General features: G+C 48.1%; 1 protein-coding gene across 3 annotated transcripts in view; it reads right to left on the reverse strand.

The window, feature by feature from the left end:
- The window catches only part of ANKRD27 (ankyrin repeat domain 27), a 46,693-nt gene that overhangs the window by 17,054 nt on the left and 7,215 nt on the right, over positions 1–22,424 (reverse strand). For 2 of the 3 annotated variants that reach the window (XM_058529068.1, XM_058529070.1), the window contains exons 2-18: positions 20,568–20,699; positions 14,535–14,645; positions 12,495–12,651; positions 11,596–11,750; positions 11,098–11,157; positions 10,957–11,010; positions 10,796–10,861; positions 10,632–10,708; positions 9,618–9,739; positions 8,505–8,583; positions 7,863–7,995; positions 5,557–5,649; positions 4,359–4,486; positions 3,722–3,804; positions 2,782–2,897; positions 2,249–2,341; positions 697–894 (exon numbers count right to left, since the gene is read on the reverse strand). In XM_058529068.1, the coding sequence (XP_058385051.1) occupies positions 697–894; positions 2,249–2,341; positions 2,782–2,897; positions 3,722–3,804; positions 4,359–4,486; positions 5,557–5,649; positions 7,863–7,995; positions 8,505–8,583; positions 9,618–9,739; positions 10,632–10,708; positions 10,796–10,861; positions 10,957–11,010; positions 11,098–11,157; positions 11,596–11,750; positions 12,495–12,651; positions 14,535–14,645; positions 20,568–20,669 (1,827 nt within the window). In that variant the 5' untranslated portion in view covers positions 20,670–20,699. Of the gene's footprint in view, positions 1–696; positions 895–2,248; positions 2,342–2,781; positions 2,898–3,721; positions 3,805–4,358; positions 4,487–5,556; positions 5,650–7,862; positions 7,996–8,504; positions 8,584–9,617; positions 9,740–10,631; positions 10,709–10,795; positions 10,862–10,956; positions 11,011–11,097; positions 11,158–11,595; positions 11,751–11,969; positions 12,088–12,494; positions 12,652–14,534; positions 14,646–20,567; positions 20,700–22,424 lie in introns of those variants that run through there. The other variant, XM_058529071.1, reaches the window with a different exon arrangement.

Genomic DNA, 22,424 nt, shown 5'->3' on the forward strand with positions numbered 1-22,424 from the left:
ATCGACGATGTTCTGGACACAGCAGCCTCATGACCCTGGACTTCGACAGCGCACGGCCCTGTGCTTCCTCGGGCTAGCTGGCTGAACACGCTCTCTGAAGGCATCAGGCTGCTGCTGGGAGACGAGGCACGAAGAACTGGTCTCCATGAGCTCCCCCTTTCCCCACCCACTCACGAGGTGAGTACTTCACGACGCGCTGCCAAAAACTACGTTTCCAGAAATTACTACCAGGAAAGGATGAGTAGTTCATTAACAAATCATCTATGAACAAAACGATATTATGTTCAAAACTGGCCAAATCAGAATAAGGTTTTTAGGAGCCAAGGGTGAAGTAACAGGAAAACAGAGCCCGACACACTGCGTCCACACCCCAGGCCCTGTCCCTGCTTTTCTTGGCCAGAGCCACCATCCCCTTTCACCTCCTCCATTTGCTCATAAACCAACAGCACTCAGAGGCCGGGGCAAACAAGGCTGGGAGCAGCTCTTGGAACAACAGTGAGAAAAATTGCTAGTAAAACTGAAAATAATATAAATAAATAAAACCCATTAACAACCAGCTCCTAAATGTAGAAGAGAGGTGCAAGCCAAGTTCTGTCCTCAGGCACTAACGCACAGTTTGTCCAGTACAGCCAAGACCTAGTCTGTGGACACTGATTTTTTTAAAGTCATTGCTGCTCTAAGATGAAAAAAGGCTACCTTTGAGTTCAGTGCACACTTGAGGGGCGTTTCCTTCAGTCTGTTCTGGATCTCCGTGGATGCTCCATTTTGTAGCAAAGTCTCTATGATGCCCTGGTAACCCCAACGGGCAGCTATGTGTAGTGGAGTGTCTCCTTTCTCGTTGCCGATATCGAGTCTGCACGACTGCACATCATAGTAGACCAAAGCCTTCACACACTGCGAAGAAAATGGGAGAGTCACCATTAACTCCCAAACCAGGCCTCGGGCAATGTCTGTGCGCTCCACAGCCTCAGTCCGTGTCCCAGTTCAATCCAGGCTCCACTCACCAGACAACTGTGCAGTGACCGAGTCAGACCTCAAGGGTTCTAGGTTACCTGATCAGGACACATCATTTTTTCAAAAGAACCCAGCTGCCAATCAGTAAGAAAAGGCTGAATAACACTGCGATGTACCCAGGTGCAGGAAGGAGTTACCAGAGCAGGCCTGAGACCGCTACCCCTTGAAAGGCCTGCCTGCAAGGCTAGCCCTTGACATGCAGTGTTCCTTGGGAACCTGGATTTGGGGAGTGTTCCCACAGTCCCTTAACTGGTAAGAGGGGCTCAGTGTGCCTAAACTGTACAACAAAGTGGTTTATGCTGAATACCCGCTTTCCTTCTGGGAGTCTGGAATTTGGGTACATGCTAGGCAGGGGGTGTTTACGTGACCAGCCTCCAATGAACATCTCGGGCCCTGAGTCCCGAATGAGCTTTCCTGGTAGACAGCACTTCACACGTGTTGTCACAACTCTTTGCCGAAGGGATTAAGCCATACTGTGTGACTCCCCTGGGAGAGGGGAGTCTTAGCAGCCTGCGTCTGGTTTCCTCCAGACCTCACCCCGTGCACCTTTCCCTCTGCTGATTTTGCTTTCCCTTTGTGGAATAAATCAGAGCCCTGAGTACAACTACATACTGAGTACTCCTAGCAAATCACTGAACCTGGGGCGGTCCTGGGGACACTGACACAACACATATAACAGATTACTGTGTAGCGACTAAAGAATGGGCTAGATCTACATTTATTGATCTAGAGGATTTCCATGATGTACTGTTAAGTTAGGAAAGCAAGTTACACAAAAATGTGTAGGGTATGATCCCATTTTTGCACATCAACCACCTAACCCAGCCTTAACCCTATGTATAAATCCATCTTTGTACCACTATGGGGAGAAGGGGAGGAGAGAGTGGTTGGGAAAAAATAACACACACACAGTTAAACATTAAGTGAAAATGGAAATTATAAAGTTCCTTGATATTACTATAAAAATGTAAAAATTGAATATCAACAAAGGTAAGAACCAGAGGATAGCAGGGATAAATGAAAATGATTTAATTTCAGGATAAGATAATGGGCAATTAAGTTTTAGATTTCAGTTATTTCAACATAGCATCTGTAATAAATTTTAAATTTTTTAATTAAAAAAATTACACACCAAATATCCCAATAATTATCAACACAAAACACTACATTAAACTAATTAGTGTAACAAGAAAGGGGCAAGATAGCGGCTTTCAGAACGAGAAGCACCACTTACGTCTTCGTGGCCGTAGGTGCAGGCCAGGTGCAGAGGGGTGCTGCCGTTGTTATCCTGCACCTCGGGGCTGGCTTTGTAGTGCAACAGCAGCAGCTGCCGAGGAGAGAAGAAAGCAGTGAGCACCAGCACCCAAGGTGCAGGCACACGCTTCCTCAGGAAGGGTGGCCTGGAGTCCTACAAGGGGTCACTCGTCTCCTTTTTCAATCCCATTTACCTAAACTACAATTAAAACGGTGTCATCACTCTCATCCTCCCTTACAGAAGTGCAGAGATTACAAGTGTACGGCCTCACTCTTCTTTCCCCAGATTATCATCTCAAATCTACACCTAACAGTTCTGTCCAGCAGACCCACAGGGAGGTGCCTCGACTGGCAGCCCCTCTTGTGCAGCTGCAGGGAGCCCGTGTGGAACAGAGGAGCGCGCCAGCATGATGGTCAAGTCGGAAGGCGGAGCCCAGCTCTGCCTGGCACACGCCCAGGGCACCTGCATGCACACGGGGCACCTGCACGCACACGGGGTGCCCCCCTGCTCACCGTCACGCTCTGATAGCCCTTCTGACAGGCCAGATGAAGCGGAGTGGCCCCGTGATAATCCGTGGCGTTCACCACAGCGCCTTTGGAAACCAGGAGGTCAATGAGGGCCGCCTGCCCTGCAGAACAGAAGGACTTCACAATGGAGAAGGAAAGAGAAGAGGCTCTCCAAATCCTAAATGTGAAGCCACAGCATTATTTTATTCCCTGGCAAGAGACATGCCAGGAAGTATTTTTTGGCTTGAGAGGAACCAGACTGATGTCAAGGCAGACCCTGCAAATTCAGGACACTCTGGGGTGGCCCTGGAGGGGACCTGGCTCCAGAAGTTAGTGGAAAAGAGCCTTAGACGCCCACAGAAGACTCCATGGTTCATCAATTCATAGGATGAAATATTATGCAACCATTAAAAAAATACTGACAAGAAGAAATGTTCTTATATATTGCCAAGTGAAAAAAGCACAGGACAGAACAGTATGATCCCCACAATCTCATATATTTTATAAATACATACATACAAGCATGCCAAAATCCCAGATACTCACAAATCAAAATTATCCCTGGGACATGGAAGGATGGCAGGTGATACTGGAGAGTTTGTGTTTTTTACTTTGAATGCTTACTTTAAAATACAATACAATTATTTTTTAAAAGCAGGACTATGAGAACCCCAATTCTGAGACCACTCTCATAGCTCGGACTCAAGCCTTCCCTCACTAGACGACCGTGTCAGGGGCCGTGTCAGGTGTGCGCACAGTGGGACTATGGATACGTGCTCTTCCAGCCCGGGAGACAGCAGATGGAGGCCCTCAGGGGCGGACCCACGCACAGCCCCTTCCACCACCCCAACTCCACGGCCCCCACTCAGCCAGGCCTCTACCGGGCCACCCCTGGCTCCATCTCTTTGCCTTGCTAGCCCACAGAGGCCAGCCTGAGACCACATACCACAGAGGGCAGCCACATGGAGCGGGGTGTGACCCCTGTCATCTCTGGAGAATGGAGTGACAACTGAGGGATCATTCAGCCTTCTAAAATAAAGAGAAGATACAGAAAAATACACCCTAGCAACGGCATGGCAAAGCCTCTCCCTGACCAGGCTGCCCATGCCAGGGTCCTGGGCTAGAAGACCAAGCTCCGAGTGTGATCCAAGCTGGGTCTCTTCTGCAGTGCCCCAGAGATCATCAGGCCCTGCTCGGTCTCCCGCAGGATGAGGAACTGAAGCGTCTAGTTCCAGGGTCCCTCCCCCCACCCCACCCCGAAATAGCCTGACATGAATAAGGGGAAACCAAAAGGTTGCTGGGAGAGGGTAATATTCTTCCCATCCTAAAACCCACTTTCTGAGGCTGGGCAGGCTCTTCACCTGCCCACCCTAGTATCCAGCCCAGCAGTGCCAAGTATTTTTAGAAACTTTATGCCATCTGATTCTCCAAAGAGGTGGAGGTTTTGTCTCCACTTTACAGCAGAAGCAGCAGCGAGGATAGCTCCTTATTCAAAACCGCATGGCAAACACGTGGAAAAGTCCCGCCCAGGCCCTGAGTCTCCCGCTTCCTGGCACGCTGAGCCTCCACGAGGACCCACTTACCCAGAGACGAGTTTCTCGCACTCGTCACAGAAGCACAGAGGGTGACACATCTTTTGGACGGCATCTTTGTCTTGGTCGTCTTGGCTCAGAAGTCTTTCCACTTCTTTCTGGTTACCTGATGCAATGTGCTAAAAAGTGACATCAAAAAAATTACCGATATTAAGGCATTATTTACTTTTTAAGGTGAGAATTTTTTGATGTCCTTACAGAAACACGTATCTATGTATGTATGGATAGAATGACTTGCTCTCTGTGATTTGTTTCAAAATAATCTGGGTGGATGGGGAAAGTGTGGGGTAGAGATGAAACAAGACGGGGAGATGGTCACATGGGGGTTCGTTCACTCTACTACTCTCGTTCATTTTTGTAAATGTTAGAAATTTTCCATAATTAAAAAAACAACATGACAAAATTTCCAAAGCAACAGGAGTCGGGAGGCAATACATCCTGACCCTCAGTGTGGATTCGGACACCTCGCTAGAACAAGCCCTGGTTCTGTCCTCTTGTATTCTGGAGCCTCCATTTGGGGGGAAAGAGAACAGCTGCAGCTGGCAGGAGACCTCATCAACAAACAAACCCACAGGGCCCACCCCTGTGACTCCTGGATGTGCTCCTCTCAGGGAGAGAGATGTCCTGGGGAGCACATTGCCCTGGGAGGCTCCCTGGGACCCCATGGAACCCACTCTGGCTCTGGGTAGCCTGGAAGCCTCAGCAGGCTCCCCAAGGAGGTCCGCCCTCACCCAGCCCTCGCTGACTGCCTGGCAGAGCACCTCGCTAGCCCCCAGTGGTCAATCAGACCTGAGTAGGGAGCTGCCTGCATGTGCCATATGACCAAACCACCACCGGTGCTGAGCTCCCAGCCCAGGGCACACACACGAACACCTGTGATACGGGCTCCTGGAGCCGAGGAGAGGCATCAGCTCCGCTGGAGCCACCAGTGAGCTGGCTCTGAAGAACAAGAGGACAGCCTGGCACGCTCAGTGTGCCATCCAGTGTGGCTACAGCACAGCACAGCACACATGGGGGAGATGGGAAGACGTGCTGATCCCAATGTAAACCTCAGTAATCCTACCACCCACTCTGAGCACAAACGAACGTCAGTGCTTAACTACATAGACCACCCTGATACAGTGTAGAGGCTCTAGAGACGTGGAGAGATGGAGTGCTCCTCACACATCTGTGCCCATAGATGTCTTACCTTAAAAAGACAGTCAATGGGAGTTGAAGTCATCTGAGACAGTAGGCTCATTCTCTGCTTAAGGAACAGTCTGTCACCAAACCCCTCAGACTCCTACAGGAAAAACCCGACAATCTGTTGTATTACATGTCACGAGGTATCAGTGCAGATCCTTCAAAATAGAAGACCCAGGAACATCTTTGCCATTTCCCACAGAACAGGGTCAGCAGTGCCGTGTTGCCCTTCACTGAGCCGGAGAGCAGACCCTCCTGGGGCTGGGAGAAGTGTTTCCTGGTGGGGATCTGAGATCTGGGAGAGTGCCGGCACTTGGCTAAGTGTGCGTGCGTGTGTGTGCGTGTGCACGTGTGTGGAAAATGCCACCTCTAAGTGTGGAATGTAGCACGCTCACACCACCATCCTCCAGAGGGAAACCTGGATTGTCCTGGCCTCCTCCTCCTCTCAAACCTCTGTCATAAAGCCTGCCTAGCCCTCTCCCCTGCTATTTTACCTGGGCCTACAGGAAAACCATCTGACAGGCTGGTCTATATTCCCAGTATCAACCAGCAGGAGGGAGGGGTTTTGCTTTTAGAACACCCTTATTAAAACAGCAGACAATATGACCACTGGCCTAAAGTCCAGTAAGATACTGGGGTCCACTCCAATTAATAAATTCAGGTCTTCATATTGCAGGTAATGTTTACCTACATACAAAAATCTAAAATGCATCCTTCCTTTATGAAATAATTTCTAGCAAGGCACTTCAACACTCACTTGAGCACCTGCAACTCAAGTGTCTACCGACAAAGTACCCTCCTCAAAGAGTCTTGTGGGAGGTAAAGAGAATCTTTTCCAGCCAGCTGCTGCCAGAAGAACTCACCAAACCCTGACAAAATCACAGGACAAGCTCTCTTTATGGCCTAAGTTCTAACTAAGTTCTAAGCTCTGACTGAGAGGTCCAGCTAACAGCAGAGCCAACAGCAAGCACCTTGGCGGAAGGACCATTCTGGGGTCCCATAGCCCAGGCGCTATGGGAACAACACGTTCCTAGAACCTCACAGAAGACAATCCAAACTAAGAAATCTTACTCCCAACTACAGAGTGAGCAGCAATTCTGATTCTGCAGACACGTGTGCATGCAGAGGCACACGTGCACACACATGTGCATTCTAGAATGTTAGTGATTTCCCCCTAAATCAGAAACAAATTTTCTCAAGAGTCACAGGCAGCCACATTTGAGCTGAAATGGACAGCCTCTAATTTCACCTGCGTATGTGTGGGAGATCAAATCAGACCCCAGACACTCCAGTGAGTACCACGACACTGTCAGGCTAGGTGCCAAGGAGTGCAGCAGAATCTCAAATTTTGGTTAAAATACAATTGTATAGGCAGAGAAAAAAGACATAAACCAAAATGTTAATAAAAGTCATCCCCAGCTGGTGCGTTTATGAGAGGTTTTTGTTGTCTTCACCGCAACTTTATATATTGCAAATATTGTCTATAAGCAAATATTAGTCTTCTAATCAGAAAAGAATAAAACTGTTCTTTTGGGGAAAACACAGCATACAATATAATTTCAATTACATAAAGTATACACAGATAAGAAAAGACCGGAAAATACATAAACATGTTAACGATGAATGAACTCAGGGCAACAGCTTCTCCCGGAGTGCACCTGTCTGGACAAGCCTGTGCTCTCTTCCAGATGTTTTGACTTACGTTACTTTGGGAAAGTCTAACATCAGTAGAAAATTAAGATCAAGAGAATGCCCAATCCTCAAGACTCTTGGCTGGTAATACAGAAACCTCTTCATTTTATTAATGTGAACTTTGCGATTTCTGTGAGTACTGTCATGTTTTGCCTGTTGGTATGTACTGAAATATGCCAGCGAGGCAATCTTGGCTTAAGATTCTCACAATTCACATAGAAATAAAATCACCTCCCCTAGCCAAAGCTCACCAACCAAGAAAATAATAATAAGGCTACTGAGTCCTCAACTTGCACACATTAATAGTCTCCTTTCTTGCCTGGCTAGCCAAATTCACCATTTCTAGCTTCCCCTTCTGCTCACGTGCTTCTGAGGATGACAAGCACCAAGGAAGCAGGACGTTAACAATGTGAGTCCTGATCAGAACCCGCCAACTTGCACATCCAATTGGGGGCCTGGTGTTCAGTCTGCTCAGTGGCTGTCAAGCCTCACAGCCCTCAACAGCTGAGGCCCATTTTCGGGAGACCATTTAAAAATCCCCTCTCCACCCCCCAACCTCAGAACCCTATCAAACATGCCACGACACCCACAAAGAAAAGCCAGGGCAGGGGGAGAGCTTACGGGCGGTTTAATGGAGAGGTTTCCTTGGCGAATATATTCGATTGCAGCCTCAATTGAGGTCAGGCAGTATCCCAATTCATCTTTTGCTGAGCTGCTAAATCTGAAGTTTTTGATGTAACTCAAATTTGCCATCCTAACAAAAGAAAGAAAAAAGCTTTATTCTTGTCTACTCAGTTACCACTTTTGCAGAAACAACGCTCTTGGGTAGGGAGACTGAAGTCAGCTAGTTCCGGGGAGCCAAGACCACTACCCACTTGCTCTCTATTTAGAATGCGTACAACTAGGAAAATAAGTAAAACTACTTGTTACTTTCCTGCAATAGGCTAGTTTTTAGAAAGCTGATTATCGTAAAGTGAACTGTGGGTTTCTGTGGGAAGAGGAAGGGCTCTGGATCCAGACAGAACTGGAGTCAGCTTCCCACTCAGTCAATGACTAGCTGAGTGTTTCAGAACAAGAAACATCAGCTCTCTGGGCCTCAGTTTCCCCATCTGTAAATGGAATGATAGCCACCACCTGCAGAATGAAGACAGAGCAGGCACAGTAACCGACTCATAAGAGATGCTCAATTTCCTAGAGTTATACCAAAACCACCACAGTACTGTGCTGCCATTTTGAAAAAGTATTTTAACAAAACAAGATTACCAATTGGGGATCTCTGTTTTCACAAGCAAATATAACAGGACTGACAGCAGATCATCAGCACACATGGTCTCCAAGTTAACTGCAGGGGGAAGCACATGTTCAAAGCCATCAGGAGACGCAAATGGACCAGCAAGCATATCAACTCCCCACCACCATCCAACCCACAAAAGCATAGCCCAGTAAGCTTACACATCAGGGAGACATTCAATTGCACAATTTCCTTTACAGTGTCCCGAATACGTGTCAAATTCAAGGGGAATACGAATGCCTAGCATTGTCACAACTTGTTAGTGCAAAAGAAGGAAATTCCAAGCAGACCACCCCTCGCCACCTTCCGGGACGGTTAGACAGGCCCAGGGACGTCAGCGACGGTGGACACAAGCTAAGGTGTGCCCACAGCCACCTCCAAGAGCTTCTTTCCTCCTGAGATCATTTCCATTTTATATACTGCGCAGACCAATGCTGACATGTAGCCTAATTTTATTTTTTTCATTTTTAAGTAATTCATTCACACGTTTAAAAATTCAAACAACATCAAAGAGCAAGCCATGCATGTCTTTCCCATCCTTGCCACCCACACTTCTTTCCCAGAGGCTACTGCTGCTGCTTCCCACATAGCTTTCCAGAGAGGGTCTCCAAATTCACCATCATATATATGGGTACAGAGCCATCCCCCTCTTTCTGTAATGCTGTTGGAAGTGTACCATATACACTCTCGTTTATTTCATTTACTATGCTTTGAAGATCATCCTCTATCTGCACACACAGATCGGCCTCCTCATTACTTTTTTCTTAGCTTATTTTGTTTTGATTTACTTTTTCTCATGGAAAATTTTAAACAGATACAAAATTTGGAGAACAGTCTAACAAACAGTTGAACCGCCATGTACCCATCACCAGCTTGGCTCATTTTTGAGGTTGTTGCTTCTCTGCCACTATTTTCTTACCCTAATCATGCCTAACTGAACTCCCCCAATTACTAGGCACCCATTCATCAGAACAGACTCTGGGATGCTCACACTGGATGCTTAAGACAGCACTGCTCCTTAACAGACTTTTGCATCTGGCCATACGCAGATACCCCATTGCCAGGCCCCTTCCCCGAGCACAAACCTCTCTGGCTAGGAGATTGCGTAATGAGCTGCACCACCTTTCGCAAACAAACCAGCTTCTGTTGTGGGGAGGTGCATTTGTTCAGCTGAGCCAGTTCCCTCTTTGCACGAGGTATGTTGAAGCTGTGAAATAATTGGGAAAGTGACAAGACCCCAGTGTGAGGGCCCTTCTTCCTTGATCTAATACCATACCTCAGATTTACATTTCTAACAACAAACCGTAAGTAATGAAAAACAAAAATAGAGGGGTGGCCCAGTGGCACAGAGGTTAAGTGCGTGCACTCCGCTTCAGCAGCCCAGGGTTCACAGGTTCAGATCCCGTGCGCGCACTGACACATCGCTTGTCAAGCCGTGCTGTGGCGGCGTCCCATATAAAATAGAGGAAAATGGGCATGGATGTTAGCCCAGGGCCAATCTTCCTCAGCAAAAAGGAGGAGGATTGGCACTGGATGTTAGCGCATGGCTAATCTTCCTCACAAAAACAAACAAACAAACAAAAAACAAAAATAGAAACTTAGAAGTAATCAAACTCAAGTCAGTGGCAAAAGACAACAGCTTTAAATGTCCCATTCAGGCTGTCAGGTGATATAGCTGCCCCAGAAAATTGGAAAAAAAAATAAAAAGTCCTCAGCCCCAGACTAAAACGGCCCAAGGGGGAAAAAAAGTTTAAACATAAATACCCATTTTTGTGTCCTAATGAAACTTAATTCAAAAGGAGGTGCATCTACGGCAGTGTTCCCTCAGATGGGCAGGTGAGGAGAGATGTCAGCATGTGGGACCCACCTGGGCGAGTCGTGTGCCCACCTGGAGTCCCCACCCCCTTTAGCTCCCACCCAGCAGGCATGCTGGCACACAGGTGCAGCAGGGCGACAGCTACAGTCAGCTGCTAATTCAGCCCTTGATCTTTGGTCCTCAGTACGAACTAAGTCAAATCAGCGTGCTGCCACCGCTGCTTCTGGGAGGAACCACGCCCCAGCCTCTGAGTACCCCGAGCTGCCACAGAGCAAACCCTTACCTGAACTCGGGCTTCACACCAATATCTTTCTGCTGAAGGTCTTGGAGGCTTCTCGTGATTTTGTTAAAGGTGGCATCCTAACAACAGATTTTAATGAAGCTTCAAATGTCTTAAAAGGCTCAGAATAAGGCTTCCATCCGGGATGACAATGATTTAGAACCTACCTCGCTCGCCTCCATGGTCCCCACGTATTTAAAGATCAGATCGTAAATATCGTGCTGGACATACATCTGTGAAATCAGTGGGCCCAGTTCAGGGTGTGGGGGCAACAAGGGGAGGCCCTGGCCCTGCCGCCTCCTCTCCCCATGATGCCCTGGCCTCCTACCTCCACCGCCTGCTTCATCAGGTTCATCTGGGCCTCCTGCTTGGCGAGCACTTTCTAGAGGACAAGGAAAGTACAGTTAAAGAGCTTGGATCTGCAGGCAGGCAAACCGCAACCCTCTCTTTGGAAAGTCCTGCTGCTCACCAGATGCGAGTCCCTCAGCAGCTGCTGAAGGCATTTGGTGTAGAGAGCGTTCACCGAGTCCTGCGCAACACAGAGCAGAGAGATGGGTCACTCTCGTCATCTGAGGCCGCCACCCCAAACCCAGAACATCAAATGCAGCCTGGAGCGAGAACATTTCACACAATGTATTTCTTGGGTGACAAGCTTTCAGTTCTAATGCAAGCTCATTACATCAATTATGTGATTTTTTTCAACCTTTTTTTTTAGGCATATATGCATTAAGAGCAATAAAAAATTCCCCTTGGGGTTAACATAGACGATAATATTCATTTTTATACTTCTCTACGATTTTCAAGTTTTCCACAGTGGCTTGTACTACTTTTAGAGCTAGAAAGAAATATTCAAACGAAACCTCCAACAGTGGAGGCAGCAAAGTTTCAGAGTGAACTGAGAGGGATCCTGGCGCCCTGAATTGGCCTGAGACAGGGCACGCCTGGCAAAGCAAGACACGCTACTGACTATGTGATGACGGAGGCTCTTTCTTTCGCATTCCCTGAACATTCGCTGGAAAGAGGTGATGTTCTTGTCAAACCTCTCCGAGTGTCTTCCCAAAAACTCTCTCACATCTTCAATGGTTTTCAGAGAAAAGGAATCTGAGGGGGTTGAAGGCTCTTCTGAAAAAGAGACAGAGGGTCAGGCTGGCTAAAGCCTTCACTGTTTCCTACCAGGGGAAAGGCCACATCCTTTGCCCTGCTCCCCCAGGGTCTGGGGCCCCATCTTCCAGGGAAGGAGAGGGATGACCTGATTTAGCTATTGCCCAAGAGCAGCCCAGTGACAGGACAACCCAGGGTCCAGAGAGCCTGATCCTCTTGAAGCCCTTCAGTGGGACAAACCTGGACTATTTGGGACCACAGGGATGACTCATGAGGCTCTGGTGAAGAAGCCTTGCTTGATTCTCGACAATAAGAGTGCATTTGGCACATTAACTGTCATCTCAACTTCCTGGAGCAACTGAAGAATTATTATTCATTAAAAATGAAGAGATCTCAAAGAGGCACAACAGTGGGGCTGGGTGGGTAACAATGCTGTAAGAGCTAGCCCTAAAGCTAGGCTCAGACACAAACCAGGGCTGCCACTCTGCACAACTCCAGGGGGCAACACGCACACTGAGGTCTATGAGAACAGTGCCTCCTGGAACTGTGCAATATCCAACCTGCGCAACCACATGCAGCAGCCCCAATCCACATCTCCTTGGCGCAAGATGACTTTTTAAGCTCTATGAGGAATTACTGTAAACAGTTACGCAGGTTTCTAGTGGACTCAAATATTTTATGGGATGTTTATAACAGCTATGTCAGGAGGAAGTTCAACAAACACGTTTCACCAAATCAGGAGAAAGGAGTTTTCCCCCAGAATACCTGAACTCTCTCTCTTCTCCAAAGGATGAGCTATACACAGTATGCTGAAACTTTCTTCTTTCTCATTGTAGAAAGTTTCTTCAAAGAGAATGGGCACTGAGAGAAGACAGGCGAAACCAGCTCCTAATTTAATCCTGTTTCCGTGTATAAAGACATCCTGGAACAAGAGAGCCATCACTGCGCCAGCGGCCAGCGGTGACCAGTGGCCCCTCTCAGCCTGGCTCCCGATACGGCACATCACCCGACCTGCCCGCCTTCGCTCCAGTGTGGGGTGCAGGGGCACGGACACTCTTCTATTTTGCTTTTTTGAGACTAAAATGTTTTCTTTCCTCTTTGCTCACCCCAAAGCTGTGGCTACATAGGCCCCTGATCCTTTTTAAATGTTGCAGCAGAAAGCATTAAGCTGCTCCTTAGAGAAGAAGAAAACCTGTACCTTCCGGAAAGGAAAAAGTAAGAAGGCTCTCTTCTCTGAACAAGAGATCAAAATGACCCTGTGCTGCGATGTGGATGGGGCTGGAGGATGCACACTGCAGCCCCTCCATGGCTCACCACTCTCGCCACGGCTGGGCTGCCCAGGGCAGAGCAGCCCAGTCATCATAAGCCTGACTCCTCTGTTCTCTTTGTGGATTTCGGTACCCTGAAGAGAACAAATAAACTGACAAGTGCTGGCAGCTGTGGTGAGCAGTTCCCTGGCAGGAAAACAGTGACATGCCTCGTGAGCCACAGGGCTGCTGACACCCTGAGCTGGCATACTGGTAACCCCGTGCCCCGTCCCTCTGCAACCCCCGCACAGTGCCCACAAGCCCCAGGGGCCGGGTCCAAGGGGCCAAGCTGCAGCACCAACCCCAGTGGAGAAGGGTGGTATGGCCCCCTCCCCTGACTGGGGGTGGGCTGGGACCATGGCCAGTCCTAACTGGGAATGGAACGTCCCGCTCTCAGAACCTATCTGCTTCCACTTACACGATAAGAAAATGCGCAGCCCAAAGTTAACATCAAAGATGAGACAGACTGACACCACGTGCCTCCTGACACGATGCGCTGAGAAAGTAAAACATCCTTCTGGGGCATTCCTACCAAAAATGCATGACTGCAATCTAATCACGAGGGAGCATCAGAGACCCCGCACAAGGGAGAGGCTACAGAGCAAAACAAAGACGTCAGTGTCGTGAAAGAAAAGACAGACTGAGGAGCTGTTCCAGATCAAAGGAAACGGAGAAGACTAACAACTGAATGCACAGCATGAGTCTGGATCTAAAAAGAAAAAAAAATTGTGTTTTGCTATAAAAGGATATTATGAGTATAATGAGCATAATCTGTATAAGGAGAGTATGTTGGGGAACAGTATTCTATCAATGCTGAATTTTCTGAGTGTGGTCACTGCGCTGTAGTTATGTAGGAAATACACACTGTTTGGGAGTAAAGGGACATGGTGTCTGCAACTTATTCTTTCTGAAAAAGGTTCAGAGAAAGTCATAATAACGTGTGTGTGGGGGTGCGTGCATGTGTGTGTATGTACTCTCCCTCAGAGAGAGAGAAAGAAAACAAATGTGGCCAAAATGCTAACATAACAGCTGACCAATCTCAGGGAAAGGTATATGCGAGTTCTTTGTACTTTACTGAAACTTTCTGCAGGTCTGAGATTATTTCAAAACAAAAAGTTTTTAAAAAATTAAAAATTCATCCCTGATGTCCACTTTGTGGCCAAGAAACCGGCGAGCTCTCAAGGGCACTGGGATGAAACAGCTTCTCTGACAGGCCCTCGGTGAGGAGGTGCCACAGCAACTCCCTGACTCCCCGGCAGAAGCTCCTGGGCCGAGGGGGACATGCTGGGCCGCCCCTCGCCCTCCGAGGCCACAGCCAGGGCCCTACTCACCACCAGCACCTCCTCCCTCCTCACAGGCAGCGGCCCTCCACCCCTCCCACAGGGCTGCCAGGTGCCAAAGCCGGCACTGAACAGATGTGAGAGGCAAGGAGCAGGGTCCTCTCCCCGCCCCACCCTCTGAGGCAGCGACCCTGGGTGACCCACAGAGACAGGAGTACCTTTCCATTTAAGGTCTGGAAGTGCTCCTCCAATGGCCTCAGGACATACGACTCAAACTGACACGCAGGCTGAATACTGCTCGACAGGCTTCCCTTGCAGGGCACTAACACCTGGAAAAAACAACGGGGGTGAATACTAGCGAGATGCGTCATTGACAAGTCCAGCAGAACAGAACATATCCAAAGACGCTCCAGCGGAACTGCTGTGGGGACCCACTGGCAGAGAGGACGCCTGGGGCCACTTGCCACAATGACAGCAGTCGAGGCCAGCTGAGTTAATTTGTCATCGTCGTGATGGAAGCCGCGGCTCCCCACGCCGGCACAGGGAGGCGGCACCAGTCCTCATCCATCACAGACCTGCAGACGGGCGCGCTTGTTCCCACACCGGCCGGGTCCCCCCACAGCTAACCCCAGGTGCCCCACTCTATTCTCAACAAGCTCAGAAACAATTCCAGATAAAGAGAGAATCGTTTGGAGAGTACAGAAAAGTGAAACTAACAGTCACACATAATCCCACCACCTGGATGATAAACACTGCACATGGAAGACAGCTTCCTTGCCATCTTCTTTCTGTTGTTGTTTTTTAAGCCCAGTTGTGATCACAGTTTGTAATACAATCCATAGAAACAGTTTCCTACTGCAGGCTGCCACCCCCACCAGCAACCTCTCCAAGTGCCAGACTCTTCAGTGGGGCAGGCTCAATGTGAAACGTGAATTTTGGTCCGACCGTGGCAACCACGCTGACCCCGCACCAGCTTCTCAGCTCAACACACCAAAGGGAAGGACCTCGACCCTCAACACCACCTTCTGCCCCGGCAACCAGGCGCAGATCAGTGCTGGGTTCAGGGACTCACGTTTAAGAGGAATCTCTCAGACTCAAGCGTACCTGGATGGAAGAGGACCATGGTGGTGAAGTGCCTCAGAGCCCCATCTCCTACAGCAGCCCAGCACAGAGCAAGCGGCTTTTGCACTATCCCCACTGTACCGACAAGGAAACTGAGGCTCAGGGAGTGAAGTAACCCGTCCAGGGTCACACAGCCAGTGAACTCCTGCCAGCTTCCTGACCACTGCCCCGTCCTGCTGCCTCCTGGAGCCAGTGCTGGAAGCACAGCCCCGCACCTGCTGGAGTTTCCTCTGCAAAGACACATGGAACTCCAGAGCCTTTGAGAGCAGCTTCCCCAGGAGCCTCCTCAGGCAGGTTAGACAGCGCAGCACGGCCCCTCCCCCACAGACGGACACGCCGATTCCTCACAGCGCAAAAGGGAGGCGCTTGCTGATGGAAGAACACGTCCCCTTGCCCCTCCTCAAAAAATCAAGACTGAATCAGATCAAGATCCAGATTTAACTCCCAATTTCAGCGACCAGCACAGAGGACCATGGTAAACACACCACAGGACTGCAACTGGCAAAGCCAGAATGCAGGAAACTCTAGAATAAATGACCTGGATAAGAAAGAAAGAAAATGGGGAAGGCGAAGATGGAATTAAAAAGAAACTCAAGACTGTGGTGAAGGTTTCACAAGTCCATACACATGTCAAAATGGATCAGACTTTACACACCCAGTATGTGCAGTTCAGTGTACTTCAACAGCTCAGTAAAGTGGGGAGAAAAAGAGAGAGACAAAAGATCCACCAAGCCAAGGTAATATGTGGACCTCCTTTAGATCCCGATTTGAACAAACCAACTGTAAGACAAATAAACAAAAAAAATTATGAGACAATTTGGGAAATCTGAATAGTGACTAGATATTTGACAATATTGAAGAATTATTGAGGAATTTTTTAGCTGTGATACTGGCATTGTGCTTACATTTTTAAAAAGAGTACATATCATTTAAAAATACATTCCTAAATATTTACAGATGAAACCATATGACTACCTTACATAATTTTCTGGGATTTGCTTCAAAATAATCCAGTGGCTGAGGGCGGAGGGCAGAAAGGGATAGAAACAAGATGTGACCAGCCACTGAACTGATCACTGGTGAAGCTGGGTGATGGGTGCACGGGGCTCATTACACTACTCTTTCTACCTCTGTATATTTGAAGTTAAACATAATAATTTTAAAATTTTAATGAAAATAAAACTCAAAGAAAGAAAAGGCAGGCCCTCAGGTGTGAGCCTGAAGCAAGAAACTACCTCAAAGCTCCCAGGAGGACTCACGGCAGCAGTGAGCACAGAAGGAGGATCCAGGGAACCTGAGAGTGGCCTCAGGCAGGGAACGCCATGTGCAGACCTAGGAGATGTCTAATGCTCAGAGAGGCCACGAGATGGTCCCACTCCAGCTCTATGGACGAAGGAGTCACACAGGCCCATTTGAAGAAAGGCCCCTGAGGGACCAGAAACTTCGGAGAACTTCGGAGAACTTCACTCCAGCTGTGACTACACTCTATTTACCTGTAAGCTTACTCCTTCCCTGCCTCCCTACCTAGAATAAAGCATGACCAGCTCCTGCTACCTTGTATCCCCATTACCAAGCACACCACTCAATGATACAGTAGGTGCCCAATCAACGTTTGTTGAGTGAAAACAGGGCCCTACAATTTCAGGGATCCCCTCGGTTTTCAGGCAGACAATGCCTGGGGTATTTCACTGCAAGAGGAAGCCAGCGGCTGGCTCTCTGTGGCTCCACCCATCTCCACCAGAGTCCTGCTGAGATGGGTGAGGAAGGTGGCCATGGAGGAGGGGGCGGAGCAGCTATGAAGCTGCCTGGCAGCTGGAGTCGAGTGCCCTGGGGGCTCTCCAAGAGGGAGCTTCAGACTACGTCTGGAGTAGACATTATGAGGTTCAACAGCCTATGTGGGGTACACAAAGTTTAGAGTCACCAAGTAAAACCATAAGCTGGGGACCTACTCATTTCAAAGCTTAACAATAGAACTTTTTATTCTAGTCCTTTTATAAAGAATTTTTAAAATAATGGTAATTAAAGAAAAGACAATAGAATAAAAGCAAGAATCAGCATCAGCGACACCTACTCCAGGGTACCCTCCTGACTCCTCCCCAGGCTGGGTTAGACATTCCATGTGAGCCTGTGACGACTGCTTTCCTGACACTCATTCCTCTGTCCTGCAAAGAGCCTGTCTCTGGAACTCCCTGAAGGCATGCCGTGTTCCCCACTCATCCATGTAAGCCTGGAACCCAGCACAGTGCCTGGCACACAGGAGATGCTCAACCAACGTCTGTTGGACAGATCTACACTAAACGAATCCTGAGAACTGGAATATAGCCCCCGGTGCCCTTAGCTCGGCTGTCTAGGTATTTTACTTGAAAGTCAGTTCCTTGAACTTTGAAGACATGCTGTTAGCTTTCCAGGCTAGCCCTCAAAAGCTTGCATACTCCATAATTAAAGGACCACAAATTTAATCTCCCCCTGGGAAACCTGGAGGACTCTCCCCCCAACGCCCCACAGACAAGAGCCCCAGGGATGCAGTAGGCCTCCCTGCCTGCTCTGAAGAAGCCGCAGTGCATTATTAGGCAGATGGTTGTAAGAACAGGGGCGACCATTAGAAGCAGCATGTGGGCATCATGGGCCTCTGTGATTGGAATCTAGGCAACATGGGGAAAAGAGCTTCCGCTGTCCAGGCAGAGAGCAGGCGACGGCAGGAGGCACCTGCCTGGACGTGGAGGCATCCCTATCTAAGGAAGGCCTGGGAAGGAAGTCAGACTTGAGGAGGGGCTGGGGCGTCGGGGGGAAGCAGTCAAGCTGCACCCTCAGCCACCACGCACACCGTCACGTGAGGATGAGGTGGCCCGGGACCTTGGCCTGTAGGGAGAGATGTGAGAGGCAGTTAACCCTGGGGGACACGCATGTTTAAAAGTGGTGATTTCACATTTTTTAGAACCCAATAAAGGACTCTGATCCCCAGGGCAGATTCAAGAGTGGCCAACCTTGGACCAATGCCCAAGACTCATGGAAAGAAATGTGGCATTTACCTGCTGAGGCTACGTGGATCCCTCACGGGTGGCAGAAACGATAAGTGCTCTTCTGGGGGTGACTAGAATATTCCACTTTATCATTCAGCCAATAGACATGGATGGAGCACCACTTTGGATTAGACAGGGAGGAGCCGGTGCTCCCGTCACACGGCCAACAGGGAACAGGAGGTAGCCATCAACATCTGAGCGGGCTGAGTAGACAGGAGACCTAGCTCCTTCTCACTGCTGACTCCTGCAGAGAAGCTGGCCTCACTGATTCAGAGTCCACTGAACGAGGCCGAGCAAGGCCAGAAACTCAGGGCTGACAAACACGGGCCCCAAGCAGCCCCTGTGGCTCCCGTGGATCTCAGGAGCAGCTGAGTAAGGGGCCTAGCGCACCAGCGGGAACTCGGGACGCACAGTTTAAGAAGCATCTCCCATTCCTCAGTGGACCTGAAAAGAAGGTGACCACGATGCTACAGTTCTTATTGCAAGTTCCCCTTCTGCTGAAGTGAGCTCGAGGGGAACTCCACTACTCGCAGCTGGAAAAGCACCTACTAGGTGACAGGAACCATGTGAAGTGCTGGCAACACAGTGGTGAGTAAGCCAGACAGGCCTCACACAGCTCCCTGAAAAATAACAGCATTCCACAGCGCGGCATTTTTAAAAAGCAAGAGAAAGTGACATACGATGATACGCTCTTACCTAGACAGCATTCAAAAAACATCAGAGAACAAAGATGGGAAGGAACTAGTTTCCAGATCAGGTCAGGCCATCCCAGTGAACAGGACTGCTTTGCATCCTGTTCTTTTTCTCTGTGACACTTACCACACCTATGATTAGTACACACGCGCCCAGAGTACGCCCATGTCTCCTACTAGAATGTCAGCTCCGTTAGGGTAAAGACGGTGATGCATATTCACATGTCGTGCTGAGTCCCCAGCTTCAGACACAGTGCCCTGCCTAGAGCCGCATTTAACAACCAGTGTGAAATGAATCAGTGACCATGAACATCTTTGGTGAGCTTTATGAGATTTTTATTTTCTTCTTTGGAAACAACTGTATTCTCTGATTTTTTTATAATGAACTTTATAACTTCCAAAATCCAAAGTAAAAAATTCTGGGAGAAATATACGAATCACAAAACCAATCACAAAAATGGGAAGGGACTTTAAGAAATCAGGCTTCTGATGGCAGAGGGAGGGACTGATTAAGGTGAAAGTCAGTTCCACTTTTCCACAGGCAGCTGAGAACCTGAAGTCAACCTGAACTGAGCTGACTTCTCCTTTGGTTCAAATCCTCAGTCACCTGACATGCCTGAGTACAGTCACACCACACGGCAAGAAAAGCAGGGACACAGTACGAGAAGACAAGAGGACAACATACAAAAAGAAGACAGGAGACTCCTCAAGCAGAGGCCACAGACAGACGGCACAGAGGTGCCTAGCACACTGCGTCCCGCCATGTTGTGCAATCAGATGCCCGCCAATTTCACCAACCTGAGAACTGGGAAGACCCACCACTTGGGGCCTGCCCTCCCTCCAGGCAGCAGATGCCCCACCAGTGGGCCAGGGTTTCTCTCGCATGCTTCTCTCATTCCTGTTCCCTGGCTGCCCCCGTGGGCTTCTCAGGTTGTGGCCTCTATCACAAAAGTTCTTTCAGCACAGTTCCTTCCCTTTAGGAAATGCCTTTGAAAGCGACATGCAAATGCCTTCACACATTCCCTTATTCTATGGGAGTGAGCACCCACCTCACAGAAGAGGACTCGTGAGGCCCTGAGGAGGAAGATGATTTCTGCCTCGAGAAGCCCTCAGGGTCAACATGGAAGCAAGAGAAACAGGTGAATACCGTGAGACCAGTGTCAACAGGGGCTGAGTTCAGAGAATGGATTACACGCTGGGCTGGTGCAGTCACAGGAGGCTTCCAGGAGGAAGCAGCTCATGGTGGTCCCTCTCTGCTCGTTCACATAAGGAGCATGGTCTGGGGCTTGTTACACTGAAGAGGTTTGACACTGACTCCCTCTAAACTTCCCTGAAGTCTACCATATTTCTGGCCTCGTCAGCACTGCTCGGTCCACACCTAACAAAGGAGGACAACCCTCAGGATGGATGCACTTACAATGCCATGGATTTGGGCCACCTTGTTGCACAAGTCAGGACGCCACTTCTGAAGAGCCAGATAGAAAGGGTTTTTCAGGAGATCTTCATCATACAGAGCCATATGGACTTCAGATGGGGCAGAGCGAGTCTCCTGGGACAGGGGAGGAAAAGGCAGTAAACGATCACTTTCACATTTATATAACACATAAAAGTCTTGATCTGGCAATTTCTAAAAAGCATCCTTAACGTGTATTATTCTACTCTACAGACTTAACACTCCATCAGGAAATATCAAAGATAACCCCCTAATTCCAAAATGACCTTTTTCTGATTAAATGTACAAATTACTTTCAGAAAATCTTGTTAAACCCCAAGTCATCGCAAAAATAAAAATGGCTACTTTTAGAACAACCTACATGACCAAAATTATGACATTTTAAAGATATGCATATATTTTTAACAAAATACTTTAAGCATACAGAAAAGTACAGAGTAATTATGCAAACCTACCACCCAGAATTACCAAATCTTAACAGTTTGCCATATTTGCCTCAGCTTTTCTTTAGGAAATAAAGTAGAGTAGACTGGAATCCCCCATGTGCCCCTCTCTGATCCCACCCTCTCCTCCCCTTTCAGGGGCAACCACTATCTGCAAGTTGCTGTGTATCCATCTTGCTCACGTTTCTATTCCTTTAATACTTATGTATTCATAAATAATATAAAATGCTGATTTATGGGCATCAAAATTTACATAAATGGTATCACAATATAAGTATTCCGGAACATACCCTTTTCAGTCAACATCATGTTTTCAAGTTTTATCCATACTGATCTACACAGCTCTCCTTAATTCACTAACTTCTGTGGTTATAGTATACTAGGTGAACATGACACAATTCATTCATCTAATATCTTATATTTCAGTTGCTCCCACATTTTCAGTATTACAAACAATGCTGGAATGAACACTCCTATCCCCTTAAGTGTTCCTTGAGCACATATCTAGGGATGTCCCTAGGAGAGGCACTGCGGAGCATCCACCTGCACCATCACTGGATATTGACAATGCTGGACCGCTCTCTACCTCCATGAAAAGTGCATGAGCATTCCCCTTCCTCACATCACATCCTAGCCAACACTTCTTAGCATTGTCAGATTATCTCATTTCTGCCAGTCTGTGAGTATAAAATAGTATTTTGCCATCTTTAATTTTCATTTCTCTAACAAAATTAAACATCATTTCATTATGTTCATAAATTACCTTATCACCATTTTTGCCCACTTTCCTAATGGGTTGTTGGCCTTTTTCTTATGATTTAGAGTTCTTTACATATATGGATACTAAAAGATGTTTCAAATATCTTCTCCCAATCTGTGATTTGTGTTTTCATTTTTTCAAATGGCTGTTTTCAGAAATAGAAGTGTTTGATTTTAACATAATTGAACTTGTTAATCTTTGCCTTAATTGTGAGTGTTTTTTAGATCTTAAGAAATCCTATTATCTGGCATGCCCCTTTGCAAAGTGATTTCACCATTCCCCCAACAGAATTCACCACCCCTTGAATCTGAGCCAGCCCTGTGATTTGCTTTAACCAATCAACAGAGAGAACTGACATTCTGTGATTTCTGCATCTCAGCCCCAAGGAGCCTCGTAGATCTCACTCTCATTCTCTTGAGACTGGCACCCTGAGACCACCATGCTATGAGGAAGCCCATGGGATGAAAGATTATGGGGAAAGAGAGAGGCCCAGGTGGTCCAGCAAGCACAGCCAATCCACCCACCAGCTGAATGCAGCCACGTGAGTGAGTCCAGGTGGCACTAGCAGAAGAACCACCCTGGCAGCCCACAGAATAGTAGGAAATAATAAACTGTGGC

Source organism: Diceros bicornis, chromosome 34 (genome assembly GCF_020826845.1).
Source record: "Diceros bicornis minor isolate mBicDic1 chromosome 34, mDicBic1.mat.cur, whole genome shotgun sequence".
NCBI classification, from domain to species: domain Eukaryota; kingdom Metazoa; phylum Chordata; class Mammalia; order Perissodactyla; family Rhinocerotidae; genus Diceros; species Diceros bicornis.